General features: G+C 33.1%; 1 protein-coding gene across 1 annotated transcript; it reads left to right on the top strand.

The window, feature by feature from the left end:
• The first annotated feature begins 7,079 nt into the window (after positions 1 to 7,079).
• Positions 7,080 to 8,786, top strand: LOC121739505 (transcription initiation factor TFIID subunit 7-like). Its single transcript, XM_042132003.1, has one exon. The coding sequence runs from the start codon at positions 7,420 to 7,422 to the stop codon at positions 8,587 to 8,589; it is 1,170 nt and encodes a 389-aa protein (XP_041987937.1). The 5' UTR covers positions 7,080 to 7,419; the 3' UTR covers positions 8,590 to 8,786.
• Positions 8,787 to 16,650: the final 7,864 nt, after the last annotated feature.

The raw sequence follows: 16,650 nt of genomic DNA, 5'->3' as shown, positions 1-16,650 counted from the left end.
TACGCCGAGTAAAGTACCCCGTGCGAGTTTCTTACGCCGGTTCTTCTCGTCGGCTTAGTTCCCGAACCGGTGGTAGGCACCATGTATTCTGAAAATATATTTTATTTTAGATTTGTTCAGAAATAAAGCAATTTTGATTTTGATTTTTTAAAACACCAACTGTAAGTATAAAAAACCTTAAGGACAGCTAAAAAGAGTAAAATTATTATTTTTAAACAAAAAATTAAAACTGACTTCCAAGATAATGACAATTGTAATATTATACTTAAATTAACTAAAAAGTATTATGTAAATAATTCTTATTCTGTACTCAGTATTAATTCTGTTCTCAATCTTCATTATTTTGCAATCGGTACCAGCTAACCTAATCGCCAGTTCTGACAGAATAGGTATAGCTGCAACCTATATACTTAGGACTGGTACCGACTTCAAAATACTGTTTAGTTCATTTAAGTATAATCTTAAATAAACTAAAAAGCAATAATTGCTTATGATTACTTATTTTTAATAATTGCTTCAGTAACAAGTGCAACAGTATGTCAAACTTACTGGTACAAATAAAGTTAGGATTGCTCCTTTAACCAAAATAGTATTTATTCTACTTTTTCTTTAAAAATTTTCAATGAAATATTTGCTACATAATGTTGAATTTTTCTTGGGATTCCAACCAACACTCCCAATTAATTTCAGCCATTTCCCTCTTATAAGAGGATCTTGAGGGAATCTGTAAAACAAATGATTATGATACATAAATATAAAGATTCCTCTAGTTTTAAAGTCACTCTATTTTAGAGTTTTAGAGTTATATTAATTATTAGCTATTATATTAGCTATATTATACTATATTATATTATATTATATTAGTTAAAATAAGATAATATGTCCTTTTTAGTCCGGCCGCACATTATCCGAATTTCTGATCACAAAAATTCAGACGCCCCGCCCCGCTCATACAAATTCTTTTAGTATGATGGGTCTACAACAAAATGTATGAACAGAGTGCGTTCCGCCGGGCCGCGGGCGTCCGAATTTTTCTGATCAGAAATTTCGGATAATGTGCGGCCGGGCACATGGGACACTCGGTTGATATTTGTCGAGGATATCGATAAACTAAGATGTTATAAGTGAGCGTCCTGTTATATTATATATTATATTGATATCAAAAATGATTTTTTTTATATTATATAAAAAATCATTTTGTCTCTATGTATTATAGTCCATAGAGACAAAATAGGCAAATATGGTTTTTAATTTTAATAAAACTATTTAATTTATTTTAAGTTTATTAATTATTATTTAAGTTGTCATTACTGAAATCGGGCAAAAATTACCAAAAAATCGAAAAAATACGAGTTGTACTCGCGCACGAAGGGTTTACAGTTTATTTTAATTTTACCATCAATTATTATTATTATTAAAGTATAAATACAACTGAGTATTTTGTGAACATTTTAAGTTTTTTCATTATTGATATCAAGCAAAAAATAGCAAAATAATCACGTTTATTTTGGGGCTCCCTTAAATATTTAATTTATTTTGTTTTATGTATTTAAATCAAGCCATGTTATATTTTATTCTATCACAAATCTTATTTATTGTCTAATTATTAACCAAATTAGCACATACGAAGTCAAGCCATCGGTAAAATAACAAAAACATACCGATCCAAGGACATTTTTTTTTAATTTCTTCACTTTTTATTTTTTTAAATAAATTAAAAAAAAAAAGCAAATTGGTCGAAAAATTTGACCGATATATCGATATATCGATATTTTTTTCGCGATACATCGAAACCGATATTGATATTTTTTCAAATATCGATGTATCGATATATCGATATTTTCTTTCAATTTCGACATCCCTATAGTACCACACTTTGACAGTTTATGTACCCGGCCACAGTATTTTGATTTGGTAGAGACCAATACACCCTATAAGTCAAAGGTTAGCAATTAGCATTCTATACAATGATATTCTACTTATACAAATATGTTACATCCATACTATTTTCCGGCATATCTCTTCCGAACAATTTTCAAATTCAAAATTGCTGACATTGACAAATTTGACAGATAAGTGAAACAAAAGATACGAAAAACCATTTACATAAAAGAGATAGTTCTATTTTTAAACGTCGAATCGTATCGCTGTCTCTTTCTTCGCCTGAGCTATGACGAAAATTCGATTTTTTCCAGATTGTTCGAAAAATAATTATTGAAAATGTAAAAAATCGAGGTATTTATTGCAATCAAGACATGTGGTAAGAGATTCCATGTGTTTTGTTTACTTTCGAGTCATAATTGGTACATTTTCGAAACACGCACGACGTCATTTCAATTTATTTAGGTAAGACAAGAAGCGGCACGTTAGTGACTGCGCTCAATGCAGACTAAACAATAGACGGCCCAATGGGACGTATTTGAAGCTTCACAAGTCACAACGCGCGTGGTAGTAACATATTATCAACAGGTTTGAGTATTTCATCATTGATTCTATAAGAATGCTAATTGCGGCTCTTCACGATGGGCCAGCGTAGTGGGCCATCACGATGGCCCAGCGTGGGGAGGACGTAGTGGCGTAGGATGGCCGATGGCGCCAGCGCTGGCCGTGGAATGGCGGCGGTGTCGGTTTTTCGGCCGCACATCAAAGGATGATGGCCCAGCGATGGCGGTACGCCTCTACACGTTGGCGATACGACAGTCGGTGCCTGACCGCGGTCGAGTGAGGACGTCGTAATTCGTATTACAATTTACGAATTTAATTCAAAATGACGAGTACGTGGTTTCATAATGAATGAAACTAAATAATATGATAAAGCCGAAAGTTTGTATGGATGTTTGTTACTTTTGTTACTCTTTTACTCAAAACTACTGAACTTTACAAAAAAGCGGCACGGCCGTACCATCCTTTTCTCGAACCAATTCAGGCTCTTTTTGACCCCCAATAACTTCATTGCGGATAAACCAACAAGCCTAAATTTTCAGTTGCTAAGCAAGCATTGTATAAACACGGTATATTTAAAATTTTATTCAATTTGAAGGAGTAGTTTAAGAGCTGTAACTTGTTAAAGTTTCTTAATTTTGTCACTGACTGACTGACTGACTGACCGATCACCAAAAGTCTAAGGCACTTCTAGCAGACATAGAACCTTCAAACTTAGAATATAATTAGTGTTTAGTGTCTTAATCAAGGGAAAATTCAAATATTTCAAAATTTCTGTCTAGTTTTCTAGATACACTAACTTCGTAAATAACTTTGTAATCCCATATAAATATATAGGATTACAAAGTTATATTTTCGGTTTATGAATCATTTTACCCGTACCATCAATATCTCCGGTTTATCGTCGGTAGAGAGATATCTAGCTAGTGTTTAGTGTCTTAATTAAGGGAAAACCTAATACACATTTCATAATTACTGTCCAGTTTTCTTCTTCTTTCTCTAACTTCGTGAACAACTTTGTAATCCCATATATAACATGTACTAGCTGTAGCCCGCGACTTCGTCCGCGTTAGCATAGTAGATCACATCCCAAGTATTATTTATTATACAAAAATATTCAATGTACAGAATTGACTTTCCTACGATTTTATTATATATAGATATTCCGCGCGGCTTTGCTTGCGTGTAATTTAGGAATTTCACGCAACCGTACATTTTTCCGCAAAAATAGCCTCTGTCCCTTCACTTGGTCTATTTTCATGTTTGCCAAATAACATAAAAATTGCTCCAGTAGTTCTTAAGATAATAAGCAATTTCAAATAATTTCCCTCCGTTTTTTATTACATTTTCCTCTATTTCTTTGCTCATTTTTCAAATCGGACGTTATATTTTTCAAATCGGACGATCATAAATTTTTACGGTATAAAAATGAGTTGCGAGACTTGGTTTTTTTACAGGATGTTTTTGATGGGATTATATATATTATGTACATAACTCCTGACTCTGTAAAGATACAATTTTGGGAGTTTCGGCGTTGTTTTAAGAACGGAAAGCATATTATGCTATTATTAAATTCATCATTGTCATCATCATCACTACCATAAACCATTATTTTAATTTTAGTCTCGAAATAATTATTCGTAGAATTCAAGAGAAGGTTCATATTAGGAGGGAGGTGATACGAATTACGAAGTTCACCGGGTCATCTGGTGAAGTCATAAATTATTAAAAATGCACGTTTTGCATTGCCGCAATGGCTAATGCTTACACATCTATCTTGAATGACGTTTAGATCATAACTGAACACGGCCATCATGTAGAGGCGTTGCGACCATAAACCTATAATGCTAAAGACCAACAAAGAGTGCGAGAGAGAAGAAAATCCTTTATGGAATTATAACAAGATGAAAAGAGAGAGGCAGTCTAATGAAAATTGTAACAACTTTTATTTGACAGGTCGTCAAAAGTCGTCAATCGTTTTTATGCCCTTTTGGTATTTGCAATTTATTATTTAAATCGTATGTTATTTTCAACAAATACTATTATATATAACAATAATAACTTGTGCTGTGAGTGATTGCTGTGTAAATCATAGGAATAATCCTGAAAAATATAGATTTCACCCGTAATTAATCTTCATGTTCTAATTGCTACGATGTGTTTATTTTTGCTATATTCTGTCTTTATTTCTCTATTTCAAATAAAATATTGTGAATCCTACCTTTTACTTTCATATTTTGCGTAACTAAAGGTACTATTGTTCTTATATTACACAAATTTTGCAGAATAATTTTTCATCAAAATTTTTTACATATACGCTAGTGCTTGAATCAAATTTATCGATATGCTTATCAATATTTTACAATAACATAAAACTAAAATAAAAATCATTTACCTTTATATTTATCACCTTAATTAAGCCCGGTCGCACAATATCCGAAATTTCTGATCAGAAAAATTCGGACGCCCGGCGGAACGCACCCTGTTCATATATTTTGTTGTAGACCCATCATACTAAAAGAATTTGTATGAGCGGGGTGGGGGCGTCCGAATTTTTGTGATCAGAAATTCGGATAATGTGCGGCCGAACTAAAAAGGACATATTATCTTATTTTAACTAATAGTATATTATAATAATTATAGCTAATATAATATAACTACTATAATTATATAGAGTGACTCTAAAACTAGAGGAAGGTTTATATTTATATATCATAATCATTTGTTTTACAGATTCCCTCAAGATCCTCTAATAAGAGGAAAATGGCTGAAATTAATTAGGCATGTTGGTTGGAATCCCAAGAAAAATTCAACAATATGTAGCAAACATTTCATTGAAAATTTTTAAAGAAAAAGCAGAATAAATACTATTTTGGTTAAAGGAGCTATCCCAACTTTATTTGTGCCAGTAAGTTTGACATACTGTTGCACTTGTTACTGAAGCAATTATTAAAAATAAGCAATTATAAGCAATTATTGCTTTTTAGTTCATTTAAGATTATACCTAAATGAACTAAAAAGTATTAAATAATCCTTATTCTGTACTCAATCTTCATAATTTTGAAGTCGGTACCAGTCCTAAGTATATAAGTTGTAGTTATACCTATTCTGTCAGAGAACTGGCGATTAGGTATTAAAATAATGAAGATTGAGAACAGAATTAATACTGAGTACTAAATAAGAATTGTCATTACCTTGAAAGACGGTTTTAATTTTTTGTTTAAAAAAATGATAATTTTACTCTTTTTAGCTGTCCTTAAGGTTTTCTTTACCTACAGTTGGTGTTTTAAAAAATCAAAATCAAAATTGCTTTATTTCTGAACAAATCTAAAATAAAATATATTTTCAGAATACATGGTGCCTACCACCGGTTCGGGAACTAAGCCGACGAGAAGAACCGGCGTAAGAAACTCGCACGAGGTACTTTACTCGGCGTAAGAAACTTTTTACCAAAAAAGTGAGAAAAAAAATAATCTTTTAAAATAAAATTTATAATGCTCTAACTAAAAATTATACAATGTAAACATAGATAGGTACATAATAATTGTAAGTCATGTAGAAGTAGCCTTGCAAGCAGTAACTCAGCATTCCCAAGATGTGCCATCGTTTATGAAATCATTGACCTTATAATAGGCTTTGGCACAAAACGTTCTTTGACTACTTTTTTAAATTTATTAATCGAAAGATTTTGAACGTTTTCTGGGACCATATGTTCCCATTTGAATATCAAGGAGTCACTTCGATTTCTCATGGTTTCCATCACCAGACCACCACTTTTGTGAACATGATACCTACTCGGAACAATACAATGCACAACAAAAGAAAAAATTTGAAAATCGGTTCATAAACGGCGGAGTAATCGTTGAACATACATAAAAAATATATCCACAGCCGAACGTCTAGACACCTCCTGTTTGGAAGTCGGTTAAAAATAATTGTAATAAAAAATATTATGATATTTTATGATATGTATTTAATTTAAGAATAAAATATAATATACTATGTGTGTTGTTTACTTTCAATGTTTACTTTCAATGTAAGGACTGATTTACCAGATAGATTTTACCTGAGTAATAAATAAGTAACTTTATAATGTGTTATGTGTATATTATTTACCCCTATAAGAACCTCATGTCATAACATATCCGACGATTGAAAAATCATTCCAAAAGAAAATGTGTATCTACTTTTCAATCGTCACCTTTTTTTGCCAATTAAAATTTATGATACCTAATTTGAAATACAAATCTGTCAAAGTTGCATATTATTTATTTCTTATAGAAACTCAGGTAAAATAACTCGAACGGACTATACTATCGATAGTAAAATATACATCACTAGCACACGCACACATTGACAGATCGAAAACGGTCACGCATTTTTCGGTTGTGGTGGTCTTTACGATAGTTATATTAAGTCTATGGTTGCGACCATTGCATAGCCATCGCATGCACCATTCGATCGCTCAGCGCTGGCCCATCTTGAAGAGGGGCCATAACACAGGTTTTATCTGTGGCCTTTATCGAACTGTATCATTTTGTAATTTGTTTACATTATTTTTTAGATTATTATACATTTTTACATAATTTTTAATATTTCGTGTAGACTGTAGTTGTTGTCTCCAGAAAACTATTTCCTAGAAGTAATTTACTATAATTTAATATAAAACTTGTAGCCAAACTGGTTGTTCTATTGATATTATAGTAGGTACTGATTTGATTACATACCTATTGATTTTCTACACAGATTTAATATATTTGTAGCAAGATTTTACTGGCACTGTGCATATAAATATAATAATATTAGGTATGTACAATATATGTGTGTACAGAAGGTATTGATTTTCTTCATAGTATAATCGCAGCTTTACTATTTATACTTACCTAGATTCATCTTTGTAGAAGTTCCATTTAGATCTTGAAAGTTTCTAGAGTTTTCGTAAATTTCGTAATAATTAAAGTGCAGTGAGTTTCAATAATGAACCGCGACAAACGAGAGCCTGAATACCCATCGGAATTGGAGTCACAGTTTATTCTGCGTCTGCCAGAAGAACCCGCCAAAGTCTTAAGAGAAGCCCTTCGAACAAGTGAAAACCTGAAAAGCAGATTAAATATACAAATCGATAACGACATGAGAAAAGGGGAAGTAAAATTCGATCATTGGTTGATGCACGCCAAAATTGTCGATTTGCCGACCATAATTGAATCTCTCAAAACAATCGACTCCAAAAGTTTCTACAAAACTGCTGATATCTGTCAAATGATGGTATGCAAAGAAGAGCCTGACCAAACACCTGCTGAAGAAGAATTACCAGTAAAAAATAAAAAGAAAGATCCCTATAAAGTCGACAAAAAGTTTCTATGGCCTCATGGCATAACTCCACCCACAAAAAACGTGCGCAAAAGAAGATTTAGAAAGACCTTAAAGAAAAAATATGTTGAAGCACCAGAAATCGAAAAGGAAGTGAAGAGGCTGCTTAGAGCCGATAATGAAGCCATGAAAGTTACATGGGAAATTATCAATGAGGAAGACGAACCCCAATTTAAACAGGATGCTAAGACACCATCTCGTAAGGATAAAAAATCAAAAGTTGCCGGCAAAAGAGGATCAGCTCATTCTAAAACAAAACCGGTCAAATCAAATGTGGTTGACATATTTGGTGGAGCAGTTAGCGACAGCGACAATGAGGAGCCTAACATAAATGTTGAGGTGGAAGATAGCAGACTGTCTTCTTACGATAGTAGGCTCCCCCATAGTAGCTCCATGCTTAGCACAGGTGAGTCCTCGTCTAGGAGGGATGAATACCCCATTAAATTTCAGCCGCAAATGTTCGGTGAGTCTAGTAGGAAGCAAGCCCCGACTTGTACAGTTACATCTGCTACTAGAACGAACCTTTCATCAGAAGAGGATGAGCAATCTCGAGATTCCTCCAAGGACAATATGTCGCTAAGAATAGAACAAGTCCGACAGCAATTGGAAGAGCTCAAACAACGAAGGCAAAGAACGCAAGCCGAGATAGCAGGAATGGAAAATCTGGCTTTGAAGCAAAGGTTTAAAGATATTTTGCATACTCTAAACCAAGATATCATGTACAAGGAGATGGAATATCAGGGATTGATAACTTTACAAAACTCTGAAGACATTTGAGGAACATATTTGGATTAGATAACAGTGCACTTTTATGCCTCAAGAATAATCTTGAATATAAAATTTTTGTGTCACAATGTTAGTTATAAACCTCACTCAAAACGGTTTACCAATTTTTACCAAATTATTTATGCATATTCAGCACCCCAATTCAAACAGTATGTCTGAGAATCGGCTACTGGGTAATTTTTATATTGATATGTGCATTTGTTAAATAAATAATAGAAAATAATAGTAAATTGTTTGTGCGACGGAATAGTGATGGATTTAACAATTATTGTAAATTTTATTGCCATAGTAATTGTAACTTTGTACTTATTATTTTTTACTTTTTACATTTATCTCAGAAACATGTGTGGAGTCCGCCTAAATTCTAAATATTTTATTTTATAATAGGTACTTATTTACTTTAAGATTTTGGAAGATATATTTTTTATTAAATTATATTTTAAGCTAGCTATTTTTAAAAATATTACCTATTTTATTACAATACTCTTACTTATTGTAAGTTTTGACTATAATATTTCTCTATCTGCAATTATATGTTTTACTGCATTTTTAACTATGAAAACCTACATTTAAGAAATGTAGTGTCCTAAGGCACAACTAGATAAAGTATATTAGAAATTGGCCTAAATTTTAAACTTTTAGTATTAAGTATAATGTTATTATTATTTTGATCTCATACCCTGAAAACTGTCTTATTGTAATTATTGCATAAAAGGTACCCGATAGTTGTACGAAGTATGTAGTCTGTCAAAAAAGTGAAGAAATTAAAAAGTGGCAACATCATAGTGTCATCCCTTTGGGACCCTATTACTATGACTTTGTTGTTTGTCCGTCTGTCTGTCTGTCTCCAGGCTGTAACTCAAGAACGGTAATAGCTAGAGAGTTGAAATTTTCACAGATTATGTATATCTGCTGTCTTTAACAACAAAATATACTAAAAACAAAATAAAATTAATATTGCCTCCCAGACAACAAACATGATTTTTTGTCCTTTTTGCTCTATATCAGTAATGACAACAAATAGGTACTTGAATTTTTCTCAAAGTAATTAGTTTTATGTGTACTATAATATTATTATTTAGTAAAAATATTAAAATAAAATATAAAATTAAGGGGGCTCCCATACAAAAAACACAATTTTATTTGCTCTTTAATGGTACGGAACCAGTCGTGCGCGAGTCTGACTCGCACTTGGCCGATTATTCTTAGATTGATTTGAAACTTGAAAGGGATCTGACACTAGGATGTTGCCACTTTTTAATTTCTTAACTTTTTGACAGACTATTCTTAAATAATGTAGTAAGTATGTAAGTGTTCATATGTATATGTAACACTCAAAGCTTATAAAACATTTTGTGATTATTGTGTATTCCAATGGTATTCATATAACTGTTCGTGAAATGTGTAGTAGGTATTTGCGATATTCTAGTATTGTTAGTATTTTATTAAGGTATGATTTTCAGGGGATAAAAGTGATAAAAGATAAAACGTAGATATTATGTTCTCTTTGTAATAGATGTTCTTAAAAAGTAAAAGTATTTTTATTCATTAAATTTCACCTAACTTACACGCCTAAATTGCTTCAGTAACTAAAAGTCAGGTGAAATAGCATTTAGAAAGTTAGGATCCTAATTAGCATACTATATAAATTGGAAGGAGTGTGGCTACTGGCTACTGGCTTTTGATTGGTGGAATTAATTAGTCTTCTCTTTGGGACTAGTCCTAATTAGGACGTCTAAATTTAGTAAGGTGGAATAAGCCCTTAAGAATCCGGGTGCCATCGAAATTCTCATAGGGGGGTATTACATTATCATTTATATGATCATATATAGGATCCAATATATATGATCATTTGATCATACCTGCATATTACATTATCATATTTCATTGATCCTATTTTATGTGGTTTCAATTTGAAACCACATAATATGACGTAAAATACGATCAATGAATCGATAAAAATTAAAATCACAAGATTGTTTGAACCCTTAGACTTAGAGGATTCGGTACGTATAGTCTAATCTCTGAATGGCAAACGCGATGGGACAAATCCACTAAAGGGAGACATCTTTATAACTTTTTCCCTAATATTCGTGATCGGCTGTCCAAACACTGGATAGATATTGATCACAGCGTATCTCAATTCCTGACCGGTCATGGAAATTTTAATAGCCTAGTAAACGAATGCCCAAAATGGGGGTCTGCTTGGAAAAGTAAAAAGCAGAAATTTTAACTTTGGTACTTTGTTTAGAGTAGTTAGGAGATAAACATACTAAAAGTCCTGACCCCTCCGAGGTGAGCTCGAGGGGGGGGCAAAGAAGGTCCCGTTTTTTGGTTTTTTGCTTAGTCATCAAAAACGATGCTGTTGTTCTGCTTGTTTTTTGTATGAGAAAAATCAAGTTTCTTGTATGAGAGCTCCCCTAAAATATTTCATTTCTTTTTTTATTAGGTTTTACTATTTATTATTATAGCGGAAACAGAAATACATAATCTCTGAAAATTTCAACTCTCTAGCTATTATTGTTCTTGAGTTATAGCCGGAGACAGACAGACGGACAGACAGAAGGACAGACAGACGGACAGACAGACAAACAGACGGACAGACAGACAGTCAAGAAGACGGACAGACATTAAAGTCTCAGTATAGGGTCCCATTTTTACCCTTTGGGTACGAAACCCTAAAAAACACACTCGGCCAATTTACTAAATATACCAAATATATCGGTCGGTAATATATATAAATATACATAATATATCGGTCATATTAGTATGAAGCCAGAGAAATTTCTTTTTTTTGAAAAGTTGGAGAAAAAAATGTTTGAAAGCCAATTTGTCACTAAGGGGGATATTAGATTAATATATATATTGGATCCGAGATCATTGAGTCAATGATATTGGATAATGTAATATCTAAGACATATGAATTATGATTCATTTCTTCCTTGATCATAGATTTTTGACATTTGCTGAGAGATTGGATCCAATACGGTCATAGAAATAGGTGTTGCCAGTTATTTAATATAAAAAAGAGTTTTTAATTTCTTGTTCGTTAATATGTTTCAAATAATGTAATGTAATTAATTTTCTAATTATATACTTCGATAATCTTGCTAAAATAACAAAAAACAAGCCATATTAAAAATGACGATGTCTTTTGACAAATCGAATTCTCTGAGATCTAGTTACCCTGACGACAATATCTGTCAGCGTTAGCGCTCTCCATTGCCTATTGAAAGTTTCAATAGCCAATGGAGAGCGCTAACGCTATGATAATCTAATATCCCCCATACTGTAAATACCTACCAAGATCAATATTATTTACATATTAAATTGTAATCATATTTTTTGGTATACAGTAAATATTTTGTAGTGAATCTTTGTACAAGAACCTTGGTTATTATTATTACTATCTTATGCTGAATAATAACTCTAATATGGTAAATATTCTCGTATGGGAAATGATCTTGGTATTACGTTTGATTTTTTTAATATTTGATAGATTTTTTAAATCTGTAAACACGGACGTAAAAAAAATACGGACGGATCGCCATTAAGAAATGAGTGAAGCACCCTTAATAAGCCCAGGCGATCATATGTACACATCTTGCACAAACACTCGCACTGTAATAAGCCGATCGTACCGCCATTACGCAATTAGACTGCATCGCGGTGACACATCTTTGTCATTCATAAATAAAAATAAATATGCCATCTTGTGTTGTAAAATGGTGCAAGAACAATACAACCTTACACAAAAAACATCAAGGAATAATATTTCATAGGTAAGATAACATATTTTTAAAGTATTTTGATAAAATAATGTAAATATTAATTCAACTTCAACAGGTCAGTAATGTCCATAACAAAGTGGGGAAATTTTCCCCAAACCGGGGAAAATTTTAAATTATTTTTAAATAATCAAATAATTAATTTTATTGTCTTTTATTAGTGTCATGTAAGTATTTAGCATACTATTGACCAGTAATTAGGCAGGAATACAATAATAGGGGTGTAGACAGTAAACGAAATCTAATACAAATTATTGTTTTTTTTTTGAGAGTTTGTATTATAGAATTACCGAAAATGGACATATTTTACTTAATAACTTTATAATATTTTTTATATTTAATAAGTGATTTTTTTAATTGAAATAAGAGTGTATTTATTTTTTATACATATTTTAGGTGTAACAAAATACTTATGTACTATCAGAGAAGTTGATTCCTATGCAAATCGGGGGCCTAAGTAGTTTGGTTGCGTTACGTCAAACCCAGCCGACAGATCACAATTAACATTGAATTGACATAAGTATTCGACCAAATAACGTTCGTCTGTCAGTTGCATAGGAATCAACTTCCTTGATGGTACATCTGTAAAATAAATATATTTCCTAAAAATAGTCTACACCCCTATTAATTTCTTAATTTACAAAAGTGGATATAACTGTTGTTTGACGACCTCTGTGGCTCAGTGGGTGGGCTGTCGGTGGCTCAAGCCGGGGGTCGCGGGTTCGAATCCTGCCGACGGAACAAAAAGTTTTCAAAGTTCCTGGGTCATGGGTGTGTATTAAATATGTGTATCATATAATAAAAATCTTAAATATATGTATAGTATAACAGTATTAAATATATTTCCGTTGTCTGGTACCCGTAACACAACTCCTTCAGGTACTTAGCACGGGGTCAGACTGACGTGGTGTGAAGCGTCCATAGATAAAATTGTTGTCTTAGATTTCCTTCAGTAGTAGGGGAGGGAAGGTGCTATTGGTGTAGTCACCCGAGCGTCATTGAGACCTAGTAGGAATGAAAATATTGAATGGACCTCTAGACCAGGAATAAATTTAACACCATGTTAGGTGATTTGATTTGACGTTAGCGCATGGTAGAACTCTCGATAGCTCTAACAGGCCGTTAACTGATTTAACAAGCCATTATTTATTTAACATTACTTGACTGTTTGATGAAACGGGTTACGGGACTTAAGTATCTTATATCTTTTCGTATACAGGTTTCTTATATAGGTTTCGGGGGCGATAAATCTGTCTAGCTAGGAATTATTTTTTTAAAATGTCATTTTATTCGTGTTTTATCGAATACCGAGCAAAGCTCGGTCAAATAGCTAGTAATAATTTTATTATTGTAAATGTTTGTACATAATCATTATTACTAATAATGTTATGTAAATAATATACTTCTCTGTACGTAATATGTGTTTTTTTTCTATCTATAGTGTCATAAAAATAATATTTTAATTATGACATCTTTAACAACCGCTTACATTTCTGAAGTGAAAAAAACATAAAAATATGTTTAAGTATAAAAAATACATTTAACTTACTGAGTTTACAAAATTTTAAAGTAGGGAAATTTATGATTTGTATGGCAACCCTCATATCACGCACACGTCCTACACGGGCGGCCATAACTAGGCTTCACTCGTGATTAGAGAAGGTTACGTCCGTACTTTTTTTTACGTCCGTGTCTGTAAAGTTTGTTTTTAAAATTTCCATGACCGGTCAGGAATTGAGATTCGCTGTGATCAATATCTATCTAGTGTTTGGACAGCCAATCACGAATATTAGGGAAAAAGTTATAACGATGTCTCCCTTTAGTGGATTTGTCCCATCGCGTTTGCCATTCAGAGATTAGACTATACGTACGGTAGGTACCGAATCCTCTAAGTCTAAGGGTTCAAACAATCTTGTGATTTTTATTTTATCGCGAGCGTTTAACCCTTAATTCGACCCTAAATAGCGGGCTATACGTTTACTTTAAAAAAATCTAGCTCGAAAATTATTCCATATTTTAATGAGGTTTCTGTATTGTACTATTAAAAAACTCTTCTAGTTTTTATAAAAAAATACTATTTTATATGTTTCAAAGAAAAAATAAATAAAAAAATCGAAAAGTGTAAACCGAAGTCGATGGTTTGCAGGATACGTTCATAAATAATGTTATTTAAGATATTTAAAATGGTCTAAGTTACACTTTAGCAATAGTTATTAATTGTCAACTATCTGAATCATGCGACTGAATAATAATTTGGACAAATCTGCTTTCATATCATGTCGAATTAAAGGTGAAGTCGGTACTATCATCCAGGATGATAGTACCGACTTCACCTTTAATTTTTTCAACCTTGTGTGTTCAACAACCCTGTCTATAGCCGGAATTATAGTTTTGATCTACGAACTACGAATAATAAGGTTTCTTAGTTTTTATTTTTCGTAGTTCGTAGAACAAAACTTTAATGGCGCCTATAGATAGGGTTGTTATACGTTGATTTTTTTAATTTGCCGCCTTTTCCAGTCTCATCTTTCGCTAGCCAGACTCTAGTACATTGTCGCTCTTAAGGTCAACGGGTAAAACTCCGGCTAAAACAGGTAAAGCTTCGGTGCTTGTGGTCCTGTAAGCTTTACATAAGAAGATAAGCCCAAGACCTTGGCTTTGTAGCAGCTTTCGACGAGCCGCGCCAATATTTGCTCTATCGGCCTACACGGGGGCCCCGTAGCAAATACTGCCGAGATATGATATTCTATCATAAAAAAAGGTAGATATCGCACTAGAGCGTACAGTCTGTACGGCCAAAATCAAGGTAAGTGCCTTATTTTGAATTATAGTTGCATGTTGGCAGCGAGTGAGCGATGAGGTGTCACGTTAGAATATCATTGTGTTTTTGACTTAAAATGCCAAGCTGCGTTTTTAGGAAATGCAAAAATAGGTAAAAAAGGATGAAAAAGTTACGTACCACAGTAGGTACCACAAGTAAGTAAGAACATGAAAACATCTAGTAATTAATTTTTATTTGGATATTTTCCAATCGACAAATTATTCAATGCAAAATATTAAACTAAAAAAGGATAGAAAATACGGATGACAATTACAGCTGCAGCGTCCAAATCATGTCATGCCATGGCAACGACAACTGTTTACGACTTGACATTTAACTCAATTGCAATTTGTTGGTGGCGTTGCAATGAACAAACCAGTGGGAGAGCCATGCTTTGGCACGAATGGGCCGGCTCGACCGGAGAAATACCACGCTCTCACAGAAAACCGGCGTGAAACAGCGCTTGCGCTGTGTTTCACCGAGTGAGTGAGTTTACCGGAGGCCCAATCCCCTACCCTATTCCCTTCCTTACCTTCCCTTATTCCCTTCCCTTCCCATCCCTACCCTCCCCTGTTACCCTATTCCCTCTTAAAAGGCCGGCAACGCACCTGCATCTCTTCTGATGCTACGAGTGTCCATGGGTGACGGAAGTTGCTTTCCATCAGGTGACCCGTTTGCTCGTTTGCCCTCTTATTTCATTAAAAAAAAAAACAATTAAATTTTTAAATTTTTCCAAGTGATCCATATCCATATTTTCCAAAATAAAATAATCAAACACTATCATAGTGTTAAATAAATTATTTGTGCGGCTGTTAGACAATTTAGGCTTATGTATTTATGTTTAGCTTTTATTATTTTAATCATGTATAAACAATTAAGACGTTGTTTACGACTTGACCAGCAACTTGTTATGGCGTTGCCATGACATCTTTTGGACATGCGCAATAAAAGGTTTGTCCAAAAATACGCCGACGAACACGGCCTATGACTCAAAGTATGCTCAAAGGTGGCTCAAAGTATATAGCAATCCTTTTCTATATCATTCGTAAATCGTAACGTATCTGTCGCATTCATTGTTGTAATTTATAGATATATACCAGAGGTAGGTATTTATATGTCGTACAGGAACAAATTCTGAGGACCGCTTTGTATGAGCATACTCCATCTTTAATAAAACATCATCGCTGCCGAGATACGTCGCGGTGTAAATTAATTTGAGAGTATTAAAGGAGGAGATATTCTAGTGAACGAGTAAAAATTACGTTTGGCTCTCTCACCGGTTTGGATTATATTATGTTCCAGAAATGTAAATTTATTTTCCAAATAAAAAACCAAGCGTTGCGTTTAACGTTAATATTGTCAAGTTTAATGCTAGGGGAAGATATAAGGGAACCTTTTAAAAGAATTTGGTAACTTTTTTGCGTGGCGAATTTCAGGCGATTA

Source organism: Aricia agestis, chromosome Z (assembly GCF_905147365.1).
Source record: "Aricia agestis chromosome Z, ilAriAges1.1, whole genome shotgun sequence".
Taxonomy (NCBI): domain Eukaryota; kingdom Metazoa; phylum Arthropoda; class Insecta; order Lepidoptera; family Lycaenidae; genus Aricia; species Aricia agestis.
Note: the sequence above shows the minus strand (reverse complement) of the source record. Positions and strands in the feature narration are given on the sequence as shown.